The 23,318-nt window shown below is 37.5% G+C and overlaps 1 protein-coding gene across 1 annotated transcript; it reads left to right on the top strand.

Annotated features, from left to right (window-relative positions):
• The first annotated feature begins 791 nt into the window (after positions 1-791).
• On the top strand, positions 792-22,927 carry CLEC4A (C-type lectin domain family 4 member A). The gene is made up of 6 exons (XM_045781123.2): positions 792-2,108; positions 4,478-4,594; positions 6,003-6,104; positions 18,707-18,858; positions 19,944-20,059; positions 21,065-22,927. The coding sequence occupies exons 1-6, from the start codon at positions 2,027-2,029 to the stop codon at positions 21,210-21,212; spliced, it is 717 nt and encodes a 238-aa protein (XP_045637079.2). The 5' UTR covers positions 792-2,026; the 3' UTR covers positions 21,213-22,927.
• The last annotated feature ends 391 nt before the right edge of the window (positions 22,928-23,318 follow it).

Raw genomic sequence — 23,318 nt, 5'->3', positions numbered from 1 at the left:
AAGCTGTCCACGTGGGAGAGTAGCCCAGGGTGGGTCTCCAAGCCCAGGAAGGGTAAGGAGAGCGTCCACGCATCAGGGAGATCTTGTGTAGGGTTTTAGAAGTGGGATAAGGATGGATTCCAGGTGAGGGTTAGGGAGCCAGCATCAGCAATCAGAGTCGAGGCAGAGTAAGGAGGGGTTTTCAGCGGAGGGTGGCCTAGCATAGGGTGTCACACCTGAGCAAGATAATGTCCATGGGGTTTGGCTGGCTCTGTGCAAGAACACCCAAGCAGGATAAAGTCTCCAACAATAATGGTGGCCTGGCTTGGGAAGTCAGAGCCCAATCAGGGAGAGAAGAGCATCTTTGTCAGGGAATAACAAAGATAGAAGATTGACTAAATTCAGGGGATTACTAAAAAAAAAAAAGTTAAAGACAACAGAAGCAAGTTTCTTACTGTAACAGAAGGAAGTTAGAAATGTGGAAGGGAGGGGTGCCTGGGTGACTCAGTCGTTAAGTGTCTGCCTTCGGCTCAGGGCCTGATCCCAGGTTTACTGGGATTGAGCCCTCCATCGGGCTCCCTCCTCTGCTGGGGGCCTGCTTCTTTCTCTCCCACTCACCCTGCTTGTGTACCCTCTCTCGCTGGCTGTCTCTCTCTGTTAAGTAAATAAATAAAATCTTTAAAAAAAAAAAAAAGAAATGTGGAAGGGAGAAAACTAGAACTCTTTGGTGTTGGATTGGAATTGGAGGTTAATAGTATAAACATGGTTTTTTTTTTTTTAAAGATTTTATTTACTTATTTGACAGAGACAGCCAGTGAGAGAGGGAACACAAGCAGGGGGAGTGGGAGAGGAAGAAGCAGGCTCCTAGCGGAGGAGCCTGATGTGGGGCTCGATCCCAGAATGCTGGGATCACGTCCTGAGCCAAAGGCAGATGCTTAACGACTGCACCACCCAGGCGCCCCAAAACACATGGTTTTCAGTGTACCTTGATATAGAAATAAATGAGGTAAGCGTGTGTGTGTTATGCAGGCGATGGAGGAATTTGGTGGAGGAGATTAAAAGGATCATTTTGGGAGAGCTGAATCTAGGGTGTGAGCTAAGAGCATTGTCTGGGAAGATTCTGTATGAAAGATTAAATTTTTGGAGTGTTTTCCTCTTGTCCTTTAGAAAAAGTCAAATATTTGTCACTGAGTTATCTCATAATTTGTGATTCTATTAAATTATCCGAACTTGGTAAAAAATAGTCACATTGACCTGTCTTGTCTTGCTGCGTTGTTATGGGGATTGAAGGGATAGAGACGGGTGGTGTAAAGGCTGGCCTGCTCCATTAACATCCAGCAGAGAGAGCTGCTTTCAGGAGCTGCTGGAAGTGACTGTAGCAATATGAATGGAGATCCATGAGGGAGTTAGTTAAGAACAGGGAAAAACAGCACTGGGGAGCAGCTTCAGAAGACATATGATCTAAGCTCTGACTTCCCGACTCCTTTAGAAGATACTGACTCTTGAAAGTGGAGAGGCTAACGTGGGAGTTCTTTGACAATGACCCTCTCAGAACGTGGTCCCAAATAGTTGCCTGATCAGCTACAAATGGTGAGGACAATACAGCATGAATGAGTATATGCCCAGGCTGGTGTAGAAATAATTATGTTTACGTAAATATAGATGTACACAAATACTTGAATTTTGTTCTTGCTGGTGAGTTCAGATAATACAAGTCTCAGAAAAGATTTCTCAAATTGCTTAGTTTCTGTTTTTTTACACCCCCCCCCTTTTTTTTAAATCTACCCTTTGAGTTCCTAAGTTCCTTCTTTTAGTACATTTGCTGACATATGTTTAAATGCTATGATTCTTACTGTGTTGGTCCTGGGGATTGGGCCTCTCTCTGAGGTTTTTCATTTTCATGAGATTCCTCTTAGGGTTGTTTGCCTATCTGGGGCTACTGTTCGTGATAGGAAGTATGACAAGTTGCAACCATGTTCGGGTTTCATTTTAAGATGTTTTAAGGAAGAAGTGAAAAGGATTTTTTGAACAGAGCAGATTTCTTAATATGACTTCAGAGACCACTTACGCTGAACTGAGTTTCAAAGATGAATCCAAGTCCTCAGGCACCAAATCATGGCCTCCTGCAGGTAAGAAGCATTTTTCTGGTGGTCAGAGTTTGTGATGAGATGAAGGATGAAGAGAGAATACTATAAATGAAGCCTAGGTAATGTTAGTTGCTGATTCTCTGGCCACAGTTGGGACACATCAGATTCTCAGTAGATTAAGTTGCCTGAAGGTACACATTAAATACAGTTATACTCTAACAAAATTGAGGTGTGACAAATCCACTACAGTCCTGAGCTAAGGAGAGTGCTAATTATGCTGAGAAGTTGTTCTCCTGTGATCTCTAAGGCTGAGTGAGATGCACCATCAGCCCACATGCAGGGACTGTTGAATTAGCAGGCTCAGTTAGAGGGGAAGAGTTTGAGTGGAGAGTGTTGTGGGTGTATTTGTTAGTACTGGACTAATGTGGAAACAAAGACCATTGCGGATGAAAGACAGAGGGTCTCTCACATTACAAGGGAAATTGCCCTGCATTCAGAAGATCTATTGCATACCCCACTTGTCAATACCTCGTAACTTTGAGAAAACAATTCTTTTTATTTTTTTATGGAGGCATGATTGACAAATAACATTATATAGTAGTCCCCCTTATCTGTGAGAAATATGGTCCAAGATCCCCAGTGAATGCCCGAACAGTGGATAGTACTAAACCCATATACTGTGTTTTCTTCCTGTACATAGATACCTTTGATAAAAGTTTAATTTAAATTAGGCACAGTAAGAGATTAACAGCAATAACTAATAATAAAACAGAACAATTATAACGATATACTATAATAAAAGTTATGTGAATATGGTCTCTCAAAATATTGAGCTATATTCACCTTTCTTTTGTTTGTGATAATGTGAGACAATAAAATTATTATGTGATGAGATGGTGTGAGGTGAATGACATAGGCATTGTGACCTACCTAGTGTTAGGATCATCTGCCTCCAGACCACAGTTGACCACAGGTAACTGAAATCGTGTAAAGGGAAACTGTGGGTAAGGGAGGGGACTACTGTGTTAGTTTCAGGTGTACAGTGTAATGATTTGATTTTTGCATATATTTGTGAAATGATCACCACAGTAAGTCTAGTTAACACGCATCACCATAAATAGTGACACAATTTTTTTCTTGTGATGAGACCTTTTAAGGTTTAACCTCTTAGCAACTTTCAAGTATGTAATAATATTTAATAGTTGATACTACTGTAATAATCTATAGCATTAACTATAGTTAACATGCTATACATAACAACCACAACTTCTTTATTTTATAGCTGGAAGTTTGTACCTCTTAATCCCCTTCACCCCCACCTCTGGCAACGACCAATCTGTTGTTCTCTGTATCTGTGCGTTTTGCTTTGTTTAGTTTTTGGATTCCACAGATCAGTGAAATCAGATGGTATTTGTTTTCTCTGACTTACTTCACTTAGCATAATGTCCTCAAGGCTCATCGTGTTATCACAAGTGGCAAGAGTTTCTTCTTTTTTTATGGTGGAATAATATTCTATTGTATATAAATATCACATTTTCTTTATCCATGCATGGATGGATGGACACTTAGGTTACTTCCTATCTTAGCTACTGTAAATAATGCTGCAGTGAACAAAGGGGTGCATATATCTTTTTGACCTAGTGTCTTTGTTTTCTTTGGATAAATATCCAGTAGTGAAGTTAATAGATCATATGATATTTCTATTTTTAATTTTTTGAGGAACCTCTGTACTGGTTTCCACAGCAGCTGCACCAGTTTACATTCCCAGTAACGGTGCATGAGGGTTCCCTTTTCTTCAAGTCCTTACCAACACTTATTTCTTGTCTTTTTGATACTAGCCATCGAGAAAATAATTCTTTACCATGAAATAGTGACTAAAAAGGTCTGACCGTATTTTAAGAATGTGATGAGGGAATGACTATAATAAAGATTTATGTGCTATGGCATTATTTAAAGTAGTTAAAGTTGGAAACAATCTGGAAGATTATTTACATATATAATGAAATACTGTGCCACCACAGTAGTGTTAAAGAAGAAAATATGGTTGTATGGAAAATGTTCGTGGTATAGTGTATGATAGTGGGTCAGAAACCAGTATATATGGTATGTCGATCATGTGGGAAAATGTGTATGTATGTATGTATGTATGTATGTATATACACTTTAAAAATTATTGGAAGGATATATACCAAAACATTAACAACAGTTGTCCTCAATGAATACTGTGCTTTTATATATTTTCTGAAGTTCCTATAAGGAACATTAGTATTTTTTTCCTATTTTCCTATTATTTAAGATGTCATATGGTTGGCAATACTGTGTCATCCAAGAAAAGGGAAAGAGGAAGAGAAGGAGAAAGGAAGTAAAAGTCAGAATTTATTACTGATGAACTCATTTGATTTCTCCTTCAGCTCCCAAAAAGAAGACCAACCCACACAAAAGTAACCCCAGTTTTCCCAAGTTACTTCTTTCCTTATTCCTGGTACTTCTGCTGCTATTGACAATCTCATTTTTTACCGCTTTTATCAGTAAGTATCCATTTGAATCTATGAGGAATGTCTGCCTTATATAAAGAGATGACATCCATTAGATACTGACATTTAATAATGGGTATATCCAGAAATCTGGAAAAGAAGGCTTCTTTGGGGATGGAGGGGGGACACAATTAATGGGAATCTGTTAGGAATTTTGTTATTTATTTGAACTCAGTTTATAAAAATAATGGAATCCACTCTAGAGACACTGAAAAATATATGTGTGTACATGTGTAGAGGGACATCTGTTGGGCACCATTTGTACCCTAGACAGTTGTGTGAGGACAAAGCTATATTTGCCTATTGGTGTTTATAAGGCTGAGGGGTTTTGCACAGACACATGTTTTGAGATGAGCAGGTAGACAAAAGGAGATGGGAAGAAACATTCTAGGAAGAGTTACCCATTGAAATTTCACCTTACTTATGTCTGTCCTGCCCAAGACTGTAAGATCTAAAAGCCAATTTGGCAAGTGAGTGGATTTCCTCATATCTTTGGCTTTAAGAATTTATCAGATTTTTAAAAGGCATAAGAACAGGGGGACACAAACCTTGAGAGACTATGGACTCCAGGAAACAAACAGGGTTTTAGAGGGGAAGGGGATGAGGGGATGGGCTAGCCCGGTGATGGGTATTAAGGAGGGCTTGTGTTGCATGGATCACTGGGTGTTATACGCAAACAATGAACCATGGAACCCTGTATCAAGAACTAATGATGTACTGTATGGTGACTAACATAACATAATAAAAAAAAAAAGGCATACGAAATAGTGAAACGTGGTGGGTCAAGGACCAAATGGGAGATAAGGAGGAAAGAAAGAGAAAATTCATCTTCTAGAGGGAGAGGTAAGTTATTTTTAAGTTGTGAGATACTTGAGTATATTGGTGTGCTGAGGAATAAGAGCCAGTTGAGAGTAGATAAAGGAAAGAAGATGATGAAAATAATGCCCACTCCTCCTGATTAATGCTGGATTAAAAAAAATTCTTACTCTCTTGGTAACCCAGAACTCCTCAGAATTAGCTCATTTCCGCCACAAAGACCTATGCTGTGTACATCCTCAGATAGAAGTGTTTGTTTTCCCTCTCTTCTCCCACCTCCAAGGCTTAGCCTTTGCATTTGGTATGGAAGGAAAATATGGATAAATCCCTTTGCAGTCATTCTAATGGAATCATCATGTCCTCTTTCAACTACTGATCTTTCAGCTGGAGAAATCTATGGTTTCAGAATCAGTAGAATTAGGATTACATTGAGTGTGGGGTGATGAGAAATCTTTTCTGTGGTCAGGATCGTTGTCAAACAATTGGGTGTTTGTAGATTTTGTTGCTATAAAATAGAATCTAAGAAAGTAACAATACAAAGTCAAACACTACCAGGAAAATGAATGGCCTTTTTTTTTTCCCCCAGTTTTTTTTCAAAAATATTCTCAGCTTCTTAAAGAAAAAAAGACTATAAAAGAACTCACTCACACAGAATTGGAATGTATGAAAGAAAATTTGACTATGGAAGGTAAGAATTAATGTGCCTATAATTCAGTGGTTGACTATATTGTATAAAGATACCAAGTCAGTATTTCCAAAAAGATTCACAGGTAGATCATACTAAGAAGTTGAGTCTCATGGTCATTTAAGCTTTAAGTGTAGCAGTACATAAGACCTAAAATTCTTACATGCATATCTTTGTCTGTACAAAGAAATAGTCTTTATTGTGGAACTGGCTGTTTAAATCCCTGGGTAATCTCTTTATGGAATGATTGTCCAGCCACATCCTTGCTCTTCTCTCCAAAATACACTTTCTCTGTTTTTATAGTATGTATAGGCTGAGAATTTTCCAGATCTTCAAATTCTGGTTCCTTTTTGTTTAACACTTTCTTCAATTTATCTCTTTCCTCCTGCATTTTACTATCAGCAGTAAAGAGAAATCAGGCCACAGCTCTAACACTTGGCTTAGAAATCTTCTCTGCTAAATATCCAAGGCTGTCACTTACAGTTCTATCTTTCACCCAACATTAAAACACAATTCACCAAATTCTTTGCTATTTTGTAACAAGAATTGCCTTTCCTCCAGTTTCCAATAACATACTTCTCGTTTCCATCTGAGACCTTACCAGAAGCACCTTTAATGTTCATATTTCTACCAACATTCTGTTTATTATAGGATATGTATGGTCTTTGAGATGATAGGAGCTTTCTCTACAGCTCTCTTTTCTTTCTGAGTCCTCACCAGAATTACCTTTAACATCCATATTTCTACCAGCAGCCCTTTCAAGGCAACCTAGGCTTTTACTAGCACGCACCTTAAAACTCTTTTAGCCTCTACCCATCTTCTGGTTTGAAGCCACTTTCACATTTTTAGGAATTTGTTACACCCCACTTTGGTACCAAATTAGTCTGGTACCAAATATGGTACCATATTAGCCTACTTGGCTGCCTTAGCAAAATATCACAGACTGGGTAGTCTAAACAACAACTTATCTTCTCATAGTAATGGAGGCCAGAAGTCCCAGATGACACAAGAGTTGGTTTCTGGTGGGGCCTTTCTTCTTGGCTTGTAGACGGCCACCTTTTTGCTGTGTCCTCACATAGCCAATTCTGTGTGTGAATGGGGAGGGAGAGAGAGCTTTCTGGTGTCTCTTCCTCTTCTTATAAGAACACAAATCTTGGGGTGCCTGGGTGGCTCAGTTGGTTAAGCATCTGCCTTCAGGTCAGGTCATGATCCTGGGGTCCTGGGATCAAGCCCTGCATCGGGCTCCCTGCTCTGTAGGGAGTCTGCTTCTCCCTGTCCCTCCACCTGCTGCTTCCTCTGCTTGTGCTCTCTCTCTCTCTCCCTGTCAAATAAATAAATAAAATCTTAAAAAAAAAGAACCCAAGTCCTACTGGATTAAGGCCCTACTTTTTTTTTTATAACCTCATTTAACGTTTATTACTTCCTTAAAGTCTACAACTGTAGTCACATTGAGGATTATAACCTCAACACATAATTTTTGGGGAACACACTTCAGTTCAAAACAAGTTTCTATGTAATTTTTTGGAAATTCTTGTGTATGTGATATTTGTTTCTCCTATCCTATTTATTAATTTATTTAATTGTCTATATCAGTAGGTACTCATGGATATTTATCTTATACTTCGGGTTGCAGTCCAACACTATATTTATTTTGTTGCTCAAATTGTTCTACCTTTGCCACTGGGAGTTCTTTCAGTTGGTTCCTGTGGTCCTTTGACTTGCCCCCATCAATGTGTTGCTATGCTTTGTTTTTGAGCACTTCCTTACTTTCTGGAACTGTAATATTCTCTGGGCTTATATTGTATATTTCCTGTCTCAGTCTTAGAATCCCCTATTTCTCTGTGGAGCCATGGCTGCTGTTATTAAAGAATGGTATTAGAAACCAAGATTTGGATACTAGGTATGCTCATTGCTGCTGAGGTGTTATTTCTTTTAGGCCCTCTCAGTTCACAGGACAAGGAAATGTGTATGTGCATACTAACCTATGTTTGTACATATATTGATAAATATTTGTATATGTAATTATGTATATCTATAATAAGGTACACATCAGTTTTTACTGATGTCTAAAACTTTCATCGATTACATTGCATCATTCTAGCCCCTTGATATCTTTAATGACCACTCCAGCAGAGAGAAATCTGGTTGCCATCATCTGCTCAGTACATTTACATAATTATTCAATTCCAGTTAACACATGTAGCAGTATCAGAGTTGTAAACTCAAACCTCCATGGGAAACAACTTCATCAACTAGAATACAGTGCTTATGTGCAGTTTCTTTTGACTTTACTCTTATCGATTCCATTGCCAAAGTTATTGAGGTCATCCTACCCACCCCTAGTGTGGTTGTTTCCAACACTTGTAATACAGTTAGATTCTCTTGTCACAGTCTTCATTCTTTCATGGACCCCCTGACCTCCTAAATTTTTAAAATTTGCGTGGGTGGCTCAGTTGGTTAAGCATCTGCTTTTGGCTCAGGTCATGATCCGAGGGTCCTGGGATCGAGTCCCATATCAGGCTCCCTACTTTGTGGGTAGCCTACTTCTCCCTCTGCCTCTGCCTCTGCCTCTCTCTTTCTGTCTCTCGTGAATAAATAAATAAAATTAAAAAAAAATCAAAATAAAAAAATAAAATTAAATAAAATTTGCATTCAATAAATATGTAAAGTTATGTGGATTTTGACAAATGCATAAAGTTATGTATTTTTACATAAAAATCTCCTGTGCTCCACTCTCCTTTTCAGACTCTTGGTAACCACTGAAATTTTTACTGCCTATATAGTTTGGCCTTTTCCAGATGTCTTATCATTGGAATTACAGTTGGTAGTCTTTTTACTCTAGATTATTTGATTTTATCATATAATTTTTTTATTGAAGTATATAATTAACATACAATAGTATATTAGTTTCAGGTGTACAACGTATTGATTTGACAATTCTGTATGTTAATGTTCACTTTGGTGATTATAGTCACTATCACCATACACTGTTATTAATATTATTATTATTATTATTATTATTTTTAAAGATTCAGAGACAGTGAGAGAGGGAACACAAGTGAGGGGAGTGTGAAAGGGAGAAGCAGGCTTCCTGTTGAGCAGGGAGCCCTATGCGGGGCTCAATCCCAGGACTCTGGGATCATGACCTGAGCCGAAGGCAGACACTTAATGGCTGAGCCACCCAGGCGCCCCTGTTATTAATACTATTGACTATATTCACTGTGCTGTACTTTTCATCTCCATGACTTATGACTTATCTATTTTATAAGTGGAAGTTTGGGGGCACCTGGGTGGCTCAGTTGGTTAAGTGTCCAACTTTGGATTTCCACTCAGGTTGTGATTTCAGGGTTGTGAGATTGAGCCTTGCGTTGGGCTCAGTGCTGGGTGTGGAGCCTGCTGAAGATTCTCTCTCTCCCCGTTCCTCTGCCCCTCCCCCTCTCCAAAAAAGAAAAAAAGATAATAAGGGGAAGTTTGTACTTCTTAATCCCCTTCATTTATTTCACCCATCCCCCCCACCAACTTCCCATCTGGCAACCATCAGCTTATTCTCTGTATTTAAGAGTCTGTTTATTTTTTGGTTTTTGGTTTGTTCATTTGTTTTGTTTTTTTAGATTCCACAAAGTGAAATTATATGGTATTTGTCTTTCTCTGTATGACTTATTTCACTTAGCATAATACTCTGTAAGTCCATCCATGTTGTCACAAATAGTAGGATTTCCCTCTTTCTCATGACTGAATAATATTCCTTGGTATATAAATACCATATCTTTTTTATCCATTCATCTATCAGTGGGACACTGAGGTTGCTTCTATATCTTGGCTACTGTAAACAATGCTGCAATAAACACAGAGGTGCATTTATTTTTTTGATTTAGTGTTTTTGTTTTGTGGGGAGTGTCAATATTCAGTAGTGGAATTACTGGATCATATGATATTTTTATTTTTAATATTCTGAGGAACCTCCATACTGTTTTCCATAGTGGTTATACCAACTGACATTCTACCGAATGCATGAGGTTTCCCTTTTTCCCACTTCCTAGCCAATACTCGTTATTTCTTGTCTTTTTGATATGAGCCCATCTGGCTGGTGTGAGGTAATATCTGACTATAGTTTTGATTTGCATTTCCGTGATGACTAATGATGTTGAACCTCTTTTGATGTGTCTGTTAGTCATTGTATGTCTTTGGAGAAGTGTCTGTTCAGGTCGTCTGCCCATTTTTAGTAGGATTATTTGTTTTTTTGTGTTGAGTTGTATAAGTTCTTTATATATTTTGGGTGTCAACCCCATTTGCAAATATCCTTTCCCATTCACTAGGTTGCCTTTTTGTTTTGTTGATGGTTTCCTTTGCTGTGAAAAGCTTTTTTATTTTGGTATAGTCCCAATTGTTCATTTTTGTTTTTGTTTCCATTGCCAGAGGAGATATATCCATAAATATGTTGCCAAGGGATTACCATCCCTATTTTTTCTTTTAGGAGTTTTAGTTCTCACATTTAGGTCTTTATCCATTTATTTTCATGTATGGTGTAAGAAAGTGGTCTAGTTTTCTTTTGCATGTAGCTGTCCAGTATTCCCAACACCATTTATTGAAAAGATTGTATTTTTCCCACTGTATATTTTTGCCTCCTTTGTCATAGATTAATTGACCATATAACTGTGGGTTTATTTCTGGGCTTTCTGTTCTGTTCCCTTGACCTATGTGTCTATTTTTGTGCCAGTACCATACTGTTCTTATTACAATAGTTTTGTAGTATATCTGGAAATGTGAAACTGTAATACCTCCAGCTTTGTTGTTGTTGTTGTTGTTGTTTTTTAAAGATTTTATTTATTTATTTATTTGAGCGAGAGCAAGAGAGCACAAGCAGGGGGATCAGCAGAGAGAGAGGGAGAAACAGGCTCTCCACTGAGCAGGGAGCCCGATGCAGGACTCGATCCCAGGACCCTGGGATCATGACCTGAGCTGAAAGCAGTTGCTTAACCAACTGAGCCTCCTAGGCACCCCCAGCTTTGTTGTTCTTTCTCAAGATTGCTTTGGTTATTCCAGATATTTTGTGGTTCCATGCAATTTTAGGATTATTTGTTCTAGTTTTGTGGAAAATGCTGTTGTTATTTTGGTAGGGATTACATTGAATCTGTAGAGTGCTTTGGGTAGTATGGACATTTTAACGATATTAATTCTTCTGAATCATGAGCATAGTATATCTTTGCATTTGTGTCATCTTCATTTTCTTTCATCAGTGTCGTATAGTTTTCAGAGTGTAGGTCTTCTACCTATTTAGTTAAATTTATTCCTAGGTAATTTATTCTTTTTGGTGCAAATGTAAATGGAATTGTTTTCTTAATTTTTCTTTCTGATATTTTGTTATTAGTGTGTAGAAATGCAACAGATATATAATACAATATATTAATTTTGTATCCTACAACTTTAATGAAATTATTTATTGGTTCTAATAGTTTTTTGGTGGTCCTTAGGATTTTTTTACATGTAGTATCATGTCAGTTGCAAATAGTGAGTTTTACTTCTTCCTTACTAACCTGGATGCCTTTCACTTCTTTTTCCTGTCTGATTGCTGCAGCTAGGACTTCCAGTACTATGTTGAATAAAAGTGGTGAGAGTGGACATCCTCATCTTGTTCCTGATCTTATAGGAAAATTTTTCAGTTTTTCATCATTAATATTGTTAGCTGTGGGTTTGTAATATTTGGCCTTTATTATGTTGAGGTACATTCCCTGTAAACCCACTTTGTTGAGAGTTTTGTCATGAACAGATGTTGTATTTTGTCAAATACTTTTTCTGCATCTAAGATGATCATATGGCTTTTATCCTTCCTCTTTATTAACATCATGTATCACCCTTGGTTCCCTGGAATAAATCCCACTTGACTGAGATGAATGATCCTTTTAATTTATTATTGAAATCAGTTTGCTAATATTCTTTGAGGAATTTTGCATCTGTGTTCATCAGAGAGATTGGCCTATAGTATTTTGTTTTGTTTTGTTTTGTTTTTTAGTGTCTGGTTTTGGTATCAGGGCCTTGTAGGGTGAATTTGGAAGTTTTCCTTCCTCTTCTATTTTTTAGAATAGTTTGGAAGAATAGATATTAATTTTTCTTTAAATGTTTGGTGGAGGGATGCCTGGGTGGCTCAGTCAGTTAAGCATCTGCCTTTGGCTCAGGTCATGATCCCAGGGTCCTGGGATCAAGTCCTGTACCGGGCTCCCTGCTAAGTGGGGAGCCTGCTTCTCCCTCTGCCTGCTGCTCCCCCTGCTTGTGCTCTCTCTCTCTCTGATAAATAAATAAAAATCTTTAAAAAAGGGGCGCCTGGGTAGCGCAGTCGTTAAGCGTCTGCCTTCGGCTCAGGGCGTGATCCCGGCGTTCCGGGATCGAGTCCCACATCGGGCTCTTCTGCTGGGAGCCTGCTTCTTCCTCTTCCACTCCCTTGCTGTGTTCCCTCTCTCACTGGCTGTCTCTGTCACATAAATAAATAAAATCTTTAAAAAAAAAATCTTAAAAAAAAATGTTGGTGGAGTTCACCTGTAAAGCCATCTGGTCCTGGACTTTTTTTCCTTGGGAGTTTTTTGGTTACCAATTCAATTTTGTTATTAATAATTGGTCTGTTCAAATTTTCTATTTCTTTCTGGTTCAGTTTTGGAAAATTGTATGTTTCTAGGAATCTATCTATTTCTTCTAGATTGTCCAGTTTGTTGGTCTACAGTTTTTCATAACATTCACTTATAATTCTTTGTATTTCTGTTATGTCAGTTATTTCTCCTCCTTTATTTCTGATTTTACTTGAGTCCTCTCTCTTTTTCTTGGTAAGTCTGGCTAAAGGTTTATCAATTTTGTTTATCTTTTCAAAGAACCAGCTCTTGGTTTTATTTATCTTTTTAATTTTTTTTGTTTCTGTTCCCTTCCTTCTATTAGCTTTGAGCTTTATTTGTTCTTCTTTTTCTAGTTCCTTTAGGTCTAAGTTTAGGTTGTTTACTTTAGATTTTTCTTGTTTCTTGAGGCAGTCCCATATCATTATATACTTCCCTCTTAGACCTGCTTTTGCTGCATCCCAAAGATTTGGGACTGTTGTGTTTTCATTTTCATTTGACTTCTTGCATTTTTTAATTTCCTCTTTGATTTCTTGGTTGGTCCCTTCATTGTTTAGCAGTATGTGGTTTAGCTTTCACGTGTTTGTTTTTTCCAGTTTTTTCTTGTAATTGATCTTTAGTATTATACTGTTGTGGTTGGAAAAGGTGCTTGATATGATTTCAGTCTTCTGAAATTTAGAGTCTTGTTCTGTGGCCATGTGATCTATCCTGGAGAGTGCTTCATGTGCACTTGAAAAGAATGTGTATTCTGCTGTTTTTGGATGGAACGTTCTGTATATATCTGTTAGATCCATCTGGTCTAATGTCATTTAAGACTACTGTTTCCTTGTTGACTTTCTAACCGGATGACCTACCCATTGATGTGAGTGGGGTGTTGAAGACCCCTACTATTATTGTATTACTGTCAGTTTCTACCTTTATGTCTGTTAATATTTTCTTTATGTATTTAGGTGCTCCTATGTTGGGTGCATAAATATTTACAACCATTATGTTTTCCTGTTGGATTGGTCCGTTTATCATTATGTAATGGTAGAAGTATGCCCTTCTTTATCTTCTGCTACTTGTTTTTTTTTTCTTTCTTTCTTCTTTTTCATTTGCATGGAATACCTTTTTCCATCCCTTTACTTTCAGTCTGTATGTTTCTTTAGGTCTGAAGTGGGTCTCTTATAGGCAGCCTATGGATGGATCTTGTTTTTAATCCAATCAGTTACTCCATGTCTTTTGATTGGAGCATTTAGTCCATTTGTACATTTAAAGTAATTATTGGGGCACCTGGGTGGCTCCGTCAGTTAAGCATCTGCCTTTGGCTCTGGTTCTGATCCCAGGGTCCTGGGATTGAACCCTGCATCGGGCTTCCTGCTTAGTGGGGATCCGGCTTCTCCTTGCCCTCTGCCCCTCCCCCCCACTTGTGCACACACTCGCTCTTTCTCACTCTCTCTCTCAAATAAAATCTTAAAAAAAAAAAAAAACCAAACCCCAAATTAATTATTGATAGGTATGTACTTATTACTATTTTGTTAATCGTTTTCTCGTTGTTTTTGTAGTTCTCTGTTCCTTTCTTCTTCTCTTGCTCTCTTCCCTTGTGGTTTGATGACTTTCTTTAGTGTCATGCTTGGGTTTCTTTCTCCTCATTTTTTGTGTATCCATTATACGTTTTTGGCTTGGTTTTTAGTTTCGGTTCATATATAGCATCCTATGTGTATAGCAGTCTATATTAAGTTGATAGTTGCTTAAGTTCAAAGACATTCTGAAAGTACTAAATTTTACTCCCTCCTTTACATTTTATGTATATGAGGTTACATCTTGCATTTTTAAATTTTGTATATCCCTTGATTAATTTTCATAAATATAATTGATTTTTACTGCTTTTTGTTTTAACCTCCATACTGGCTTTATATGTGATTAATTAAATCTTTGCTATATGTTTGCTTTTACCAGTGAGATTTTTTCCTTTCATAATTTTCTTACTTGTAATTGTGGCCTTTTTTTTCCACTTAAAGTAGTCCCTTTAACATTTCTAGTAAGGCTGGTTTAGTGGTGATGCATTCCTTTAACTCAGTCTGTCATGGACACTATCTCTCTCTCAATTCTGAATGATTGAGTATTCTTGGGTAGAGTATTCTTCGTCATAGATGTTTTTCTTTTTAGCGCTGGTAGCCTTATGGGATTTTTCCCTTGTATGTCAGTTTTCTTTTCTCTTTCTGCTTTTAATATTCTCTCTATTTTATTACATTTTGCCGTTTTAATTATTATGTGGACCTTTTTTTAAAGATTGTATTTATTTGAGAGAGAGAGAGAGGGGAGAGCATGAGTGGGCGGGAGGGGCAGAGGGAGAAGCAGACTCCCTACTGAGCAGGGGGCCAGATGCGGGACTTGATCCCAGGACCCTGGGATCATGACCTGAGCTGAAGGCAGACGGTTAACCATCTGATCCACCCAGGCGTCGCTCCTCCTGAAGTTTTAATGTGGATTTCTTGTACACAACATATAGTTGAGCCTGGTATTTTGATCCATTCTGACAATGTTTTAATTGATGCATTTAGACCACTGACATCCGAGGTGATTATTGATATGGTTTTTATCAATATCTATCATATTTGTTATTGTTTTCTATATTTTGCCCTTGTTCTTTGTTCCTTTTTTGTCTTTCATTCACTCTTATTCCCTCTTTTGTGGTTTTGAGAATTTAATATGATTCCATTTTCATTGCATTCTTAACATATCAGTTATACTTCTTTTTTATTGGCTGCCCTAAACTTTGCAATATACTTATACAACTAATCCAAGTCCACTTTCGAATAACTCTGTACCGCTTTGTGTACAGTGAGAGTATCTTAAAATAACAAAAGAATCTTAATTCCTCCCTCCTGTCTCTTGTATTATTGCTCCCATTTATTTCACTTACACATCAGCATGCATAATCTAATACATGGTTGCCAATTATTATTTTGAACGAACAAAAAATCAGTTAAGAACATAGATCAATTAAGAATATAAAATGTTTTTATTTTACCTTCACTTATTCCTTTTTTTGATACTCTTACTTTCTTTGTATACATCCATGTTTCTGACCTGTATTATTTTCTTCTTTCTAAGTTCTTCTTTTAACATTGCTTATAAGTCAGTTTCTACTGGCATCAAATTCCCTCAATTTTTGTTTGTCCAGAAAAATCCCTATTTCATCTTCACCTTTGATGGTTAATTTTGCAGGGTACAGAGTTAGGATGATGGTTTTTTTTCTCTCAACACTTTATTTATTTTTTTTTTTTTAAAGATTTTATTTATTTATTTATGTGACAGACAGCCAGCGAGAGAGGGAACACAAGCAGGGGAAGTGGGAGAGGAAGAAGCAGGCTCATAGCAGAGGAGCCCGATGTGGGGCTCGATCCCGGAACACCGGGATCACGCCCTGAGCTGAAGGCAGACGCTTAACCGCTGTGCCACCCAGGCGCCCCTCTCTCAACACTTTAAATATTTCATTCCATTCTCTTCTTGTTTCTGTGGTTTTGGAGAAGTCTGATGTAATTCTTATCTTTGCTTTTCTTAGGAGGTGTTCCCCCCTGGCTTTTTATTTTTTATTTTTTTTATTTTTTATATTTTAAATTTAAAGTGTTTAATTTACATTCCAGTTAACATACAGTGTAATAGTAGTTTCAGGTGTACAATATAGTGATTCAACACTTCCATAGGATTTTTCTTTACCTTTGATATTCTGTAGTTTGAATATGATATGTCTAGACGTAGTTTTCTTTGGCATTAATCCTGCGTGGTGTTCTATGAGCTTTTTGAATCTGTGGTTTGGTATCTGTCATTAATTTGGGGGAAATTCTCAAATGTTATTGTCTCAATACTTCTTCTGTTCTTTTCTCTTTTTATTCTTCTGCTATTCCCATTATACATATGTTAAACCTTTTGTAGCTGCTCCACATTTCTTGGATATTCTGTTTGTTCCCCCTCCTTCCCTATCCCCCAAGTTCTTTTCCTCTTTTTAGTTTTGGAGGCTTCTATTGAGATACCGTCACGCTCAGATTTTTTACTCAGCTGTGTTCAGTCTAATAATGAACTCACTAAAGACATTCTTCATTTCTGTTACAGCATTTTTTATCTCTCATGTTTCTTTTTGGTTCTTAGAATTTCTATATCTCTGCTTACATAGCTCATCTCTTCTTGCATGCTGTCTACTTTGTTCATTAAAGCCCTTAACATATTAATCGTTTTAAATTTCTGGTCTGCGAGCTCCAACATCCCTGCTACATCTGAGTCTGGTTCTAATGCCTGATTTATCTCTTCAAACTGGGGAGTGGGGTGAGATGCTGTTTGTTTTTTAGTATGCTTGGTAACTTTTTCTTGTTGACTAGATGTGATGTACTGAGTAAAAGGAACCGCTGTAAATAGACCTTTAGTAATGTGGTGGCATGGCGTGGTGAAGGGGAAGCATTCTCTAGTCCTATAATTTCATCTGATTGTTTTTAATGAGCGTTTGCCTCTAGACTTTGAACTTAAAGTGGTTCTCAGCTCTTCTTATTACTTCCCTTAAAGTGGAACAGGATGGCTAGAGTGGGCATTTTCCGTTTCCCTAATCAGGCTCTGATAAAACCACAGCAGGTTAGGCTCTGGTTACATAGTTTTTCCTGAGGGTAGACCTTGTTAAAAAGAACAGAATGCTTTGGTATGTTTCAAAATCGCACCTGTGCCCCTTCCCTTGCCAGAACCACAAGGAGAATTTTCTCAGATAAACCTGGTAGAGCTCCAGAAGGTAAAACTCAAGTTTTTCCCTCCTTCCCCACCACTGAGTGGGTTACCCTGGAGTTTTTATCTCTCAGATTTTCCACGCTGAGCTTCCAGCAATTCAATAATTACAGTTTCAATTTCCCTTCCCTGGGATTGGTTCCCAGAGAAGTTTTGGCTCCTGGGTTTCTGCTTCAGTAAGTTGTGATCCTTTGTATTTGTCTGTCTGCATAATTTTGAGAGCAGTGTCTTAGCCTGTGAAGAGTTGTTGATTTGCAGTTTGTTCAGCTTTTTACTTATTGTTAGGATGGAATGGCAACTTCCAACCTTCCTGAATGCCAGACTGGAAACTGAAAGTCTATTTATTGATTTTTTTACTCTGTTTTGTCTCTGTTGTTTGAGTAATTTCTATTATTCTTTCAATTCACTGATTTTTCTGTCCTCTCCACTCTGCTGTTGAGCCCATCCACTGAGCTTTTTATTTTGGTTATTATATTTTTCAGTAATAAAATTCCATTTGGTTCCCATTTATATCTTTAATTTGTTGGCTGAGATTTTCTATTTCTTTTCTGAGGCATTCTTTTTTTTTTTCATTTGGTTCAAACATGCGTGTGCTTTCTTGTTGAAGCATCTTTGTCATGGTTTCTTTAAAATTTTTGTCAGAGGGGCGCCTGGGGGCCTCAGTCAGTTAAGCGGCTTCCTTTGGCTCAGGTCATGATCTCAGGGTCCTGAGATTGAGCCTTGCGTCGGCCGGTTCCCTGCTCAGCAGGAAGTCTGCTTTTCCCTCTCCTCCCTGCTCGTGTTCTCTTTCATTATCTCTGTCACTCTCTCTGTCTCTCTCAAATAAATAAATAAAATCTTAAAAAAGTAAAATCTTTGTCAGATGATTCTAATATTTCTCTTATCTTGATATTGGCATGTATTTATTTTCTTTTTTAAAAATTAATTTTGAGAACTCGTAATTCATGGTATGATGGGTGATTTTCCATTGAAACCTGACGTTTTTGTGTAATATCTAAGAGTCTGGATCTTCTTTAAGGCCTCTGTTTTAGCTGGCTCTTCCTGACACCACTCTGGCAAGGGAGAGGGGACCCTGCCTTGTTACTGCCTGATATGGGTAGACTTGATCTCCTTGACATCTGATAGGTGGGCTCCTGTCACTTCTAGGTGAAGATGCAAGTTCCAGTTTTCATGAGGTCTTCCTTGGTCCTGAATTTTCATAATATACACACTTGAAATTTTTCTTTTATATTGGACACCTGTGGCCTTCTGTCAATACAGAGGAAGATTGGAGCTGCTGCCCAAAGGCGTGGAAGTCATTTAGTTCCAACTGCTACTTTATTTCTACTACAAGAAGAAATTGGACTGAGAGTGAGAGGAACTGCTTGGAAATGAAGGCTCACCTGCTGGTGATCCACACCAAGGACGAGCAGGTACTTTCTAATAGATAATGGAGTCAGGAGTCCCGCCTGGCTGTTGTATACCTCTCTTGTCTAAGGAGGTTTGCACTGTTTTGGAATATTGGTGGTGTGGCAGAAAGCTTTTAGTAAAACGGTTAGGAAAGGCTGCCTAAGCCTTCACATGCTACACCTTTTTCCTGTCTCCATAAAACTAATTTCTCCTAAAATAAATTAGGGTATTTAAAGTACGATATGTGGGGTTTGAGTAGAAGAATGAAAATGTTTTAGGTTGAAATATCAGTTTATTATTTCAACCTGTAAATATTTTATAAATTATTAACTATTTCACTGAGAAGGGGTATTATATCAAATAGAGAAACAAAGTTCAGTCATGAAGAGTCACAATCAACAATCAGGAATGAAGTTAAAAAAGTTATGAAAAGAAAATGATTTAATCTGCAAAAATTTTCTAATGCATGACTTTGAAGAATACTACCTTTTAGTGAAAGGGCTGGAAGTGAATCTGAGATGAGAATTCATTTTGATCCTGGATAGAAATTGCTGCCATTTGTGTGCAACATTGCTATATTGTGTATGTTTATGTCTCCCCCAAACTTCATATGGTGAAATCCTAACCCCCAAAGATGGTGGTATTGGAGGTATGGTCTTTGAGAAGATTAGGTACTGAGGATAGAACCTGATGACTGGGATTTGTGTTCTTATAAAAGAGACCCTACACAGCTACCTTGCCCCTTCTACCATGTGAAGACACAGTGAGAAAAAGCTGGCCATGAACCAGGAGGAGGGCCTTCATCTGACCATGCTAGTACCCCGATCTGGAATTTCCAACCTCCAGAACTGTGAGAAAGAAACTTGTTTATAAGCTTCCCAGTCTGTGGTGTTTTGTTATGGCGGCCTGAGCAGACTGAGCCAAGCGTAATGCTTCCAAGTGATTTCGTTGGTCCTGCACTGTTCAGCCAGAGAAGACTTAGGCTCCTGGGTAGGGCCCCCATGTGGCTCTTCCTGGATCCTTTCCTTCTCTTCTCCCTAAGGCTGTAAAGAACTCAGTTCTATCTGAATACTCTAAAGGCCTTAACTCCTTTCTTTTCTTCCTTTAGGACTTTATCTTCCAGAACCTGGATATAAATTCTGCTTATTACATAGGGCTGTCAGACCCAAAGGGAACAAGAGATTGGCAATGGGTTGATCAAACACCCTACAGTGAAAGTGTCACGTGAGTACAGAATTAGATAAAGGAATCCTGAGCCCTTGATCATGCAGGGATTTTAGAGTGTTCCAACTATCAGCTATGAAAATAAAATAGCTTACTCTTCTTTGAACTCTTGGGTTAAATAATTTTATTTATTATCTCATTTAATCATCAAAGGAACTCTGTGAAGCACACATTATTATTTTTTCCACTGTAGAGATGAGGAAATTGAGTTTAGAGAGTTTAGATAACTCAGCAAAGGTTATCCAGCATTGGCAACATATGATCCTCAAATCCGCTCTATTTGACACCGAAGTCTGTACTTTTAATCACTCCATTATATCTCTAAATATAACAAAAATTTATGTCAGTTAAGATCATGGCCAACTATTGATTTAATATTTCTCATAATGCAAATGAGCTAACTTCTGATAGTTATAATATCCCATATTTACATAGGTCTTTTAAAACTCTTAAATACTTCAGTGTGTTTTAGTACAATACCACCTTTGGTCCTCATATCACTGTGTGAAACATACAGGAATTTGACTGTAGTCTCTACTTTTTAGATATGGAAATCAGGGAAATTAAATTACATGTCCAAGGTAACAGGGATCTTAGCAGATTTAGGGGTTTTAACTAGTTCTTTGGACTCCAATAGCAATATATATATATAAAAGGAAACAAACTATAATGATACTTGGAATGAGGATGAAAGCTTTTTTTTTTTCATCATTTAAGGGTGCTTATGGACTGGCAGTCTGCTGGGAACAGGACATAATGATGGACAAATAGAAGGGCTATGTGTTAGGAGAAAGTTTAATGCAATAAGATGACACAATACTGGGTGATGTAAGTTTTGAGAGAAATGCCAGAGCTTCAGGTAGAGGAGAAACAGCATGAGAATTGGAGAAGGAATGTTTTGGGCATATCCGTCCCTGACTTCCATACAGTTCAGCCCCAGCCCCCTCCCTTGCCGTTTCCAAAGCACTGTTTGAAGAAACAACCCCTCCATTTTTTCCCTTTCAGATTTTGGCACTCAGGGGAGCCCAATAATCCTGATGAGGGTTGTGTTATGCTAAATTTTCGTTATATATCAAGAAAATGGGGCTGGAACGATGTTGCTTGTAATGGACGTCACAAGTTGCTTTGCAAGATGATGAAGATCCACTTATGAATGGGAACATTCTGCATGAACATGAGGTTGAATTGGTATCCACCGTTACAGAGATAGCTAATTTGTTCTTTTTATTCACGTGTAAATCTTGTGTAAGGAATCTCCGTAGCGTTTTTCAGTAGGCTGTCACCTGATCCATTTATGATAGAACTGGTATACACATCCTCCACGTGTAGAGATCATACCGGAGAGCCTATTGCAGGTACATGGAGGGAGCATGAGCATCCTTTCCAAATTTTTGTCTGATTGCCAAGGAGTTAGATCTTGATATAATTATATGATAGGGTTCCTCCTTCTGTCTGGATTTTTTTTGTGTGAGGTTGGTCAAAAGCGAAATAATCCTAACTATTACTTTCCATTTCTCTCAGATATATTTATTACCTTTAACTGAAGCATATTATGTGACAGTTGGAAGATGGTACACATCAATGGAAGTTAAGTTCCAGCTTTGTCCCAGTAGACTATTGGGGGTTTTTAACATTCTCTGTTCAGTCTTAGACTGTCTTTTAACATCAGGGTACAGTCTAAGGGAAATCAGAAATTGAACATTAGAGATTTAGCATTAGAAGGTATTACTAGTGAGTTGACATAGATTTATAATCCTTAGGTGTTCTGATAGTTTTTTTCTTTGCTTAAGTTTTATAGTTTCTATGTGTAGATTGCCACCCAGGATGGCTCCTGGTTTATTCTTGTTCCCCTTTTCACTGAAGTTCTTACTGATCATTTTATTTCTACTACAGTCATATTTACAATAAAGCCTGTTATTCATTGCTTTCATTTGCTAATTATAATTGATCATAGTCAAGCTGATTCTAGCATGGCTATCCCAATGTGACCTCTTGAGATTATGCCCTGATTGTCTTGATGCAACGGAGTAATTACATTTGCCACTCATTTCCTGACTGTATCTAAAAATGAGTTATTTTTATACAGATCTGATCTCATGAATTGTATGTAGAATTTACCAGTTTATTCCTCGGAGAGCAACTTACTTACAATTCTGGAAGAATTCTAGGGAAGCCTTACTTACAAAGAGCTTTTTCCGCCATTATTTCAATAATATGGGGTTGGAATGAAGGGCAAAAAGAACCACTTTACTAAATGCTTTTGATTGTCAGAATAGAGGGTTTGTTTGAACTGAAGTGCAAGGGAGAATTGGTGACATTAGTCACTACTGGAACTTTTCTTTAACCTCCACCTTACATTTTATGAATGTGATTCAGATCCTGTTTTCTTTAATTTTCCATAAAGCACCACTAAATCGATTGTGGGTAACAGACTTTGTGTAAGATTTGTGTTCAAGGAGTGGTAGTAAAACGAAGAGGCATCTAGCTGACTTCAAATCAGTGGACACAATTATGAAAAATAAGATTGTTGCTTAGCAATGTATACCTGAAACACCTTTGAATTATACTAGTTTTTTTTAATGATTTTTTATTATATTATGTTAGTCACCATACAGTATGAATTATACTAGTTTTGAATCAGATTCTGCAAAATAATGAAACATATTCAGTCACATTGCTGTCTCAAAAGATTGACAGTTTTAAAGTGAGAGTAGATTAATTTTATCATTAGTAAATAAAATGTAAAATTGAACTGTTTATTTTTTATGCAATTTAATTCTTATTCTTGTGTAGTAGGCATATTATATTCCATTAAAGGTGTGTGGTTCTTAAATAAATAAATGTTTGATATGAAGTGTGAATATACAATTTTTCCGAAGACTTTATTTATTTATTTATTTATTTAAGAGCATGATCATGGGGAGGGGCAGAGGGGGAGGAAGAGGGAATCTCAAGCAGACTCCATGATAAGTGCACGGAGCCCAAGGTGGGGCTTGATCTCATGACCCTGAGATCATGACCTGAGCTGAAATCAAGATTCAGATGCTTAACCAGCTGAACACCCCTTTTGTTCAAATATTAAGTATGACCAAACAAAAACTGTTTTCAGATCACTGTTCTAGAAAGTGGATTTTAAAATGCTTGATTAAAGTTTAGGTAATTGTTCTCTTTGAGGTAAAAGAAAAATACAGGCTATAGACAAAATGTTTGTGTTGGTTTATTAAGCCTATGAGTGAAATATACTTAGAATTTTAGTCCC

This window comes from Ursus americanus, chromosome 25 (assembly GCF_024610735.1).
Source record: "Ursus americanus isolate L20-20 chromosome 25, mUrsAme1.1.p, whole genome shotgun sequence".
NCBI classification, from domain to species: domain Eukaryota; kingdom Metazoa; phylum Chordata; class Mammalia; order Carnivora; family Ursidae; genus Ursus; species Ursus americanus.
This window is presented reverse-complemented; position numbering and strand designations above follow the sequence as displayed.

Coding starts and splice junctions, on each gene's coding strand:
- CLEC4A (XM_045781123.2), top strand. CDS start 2,027: ATGACTTCAGAGACCACTTACGCTGAACTGAGTTTCAAAGATGAATCC. Junction 18,859..19,943: donor TCCACACCAAGGACGAGCAG/GTACTTTCTAAT, acceptor TTCTTCCTTTAG/GACTTTATCTTCCAGAACCT. Junction 20,060..21,064: donor CCCTACAGTGAAAGTGTCAC/GTGAGTACAGAA, acceptor TTTCCCTTTCAG/ATTTTGGCACTCAGGGGAGC.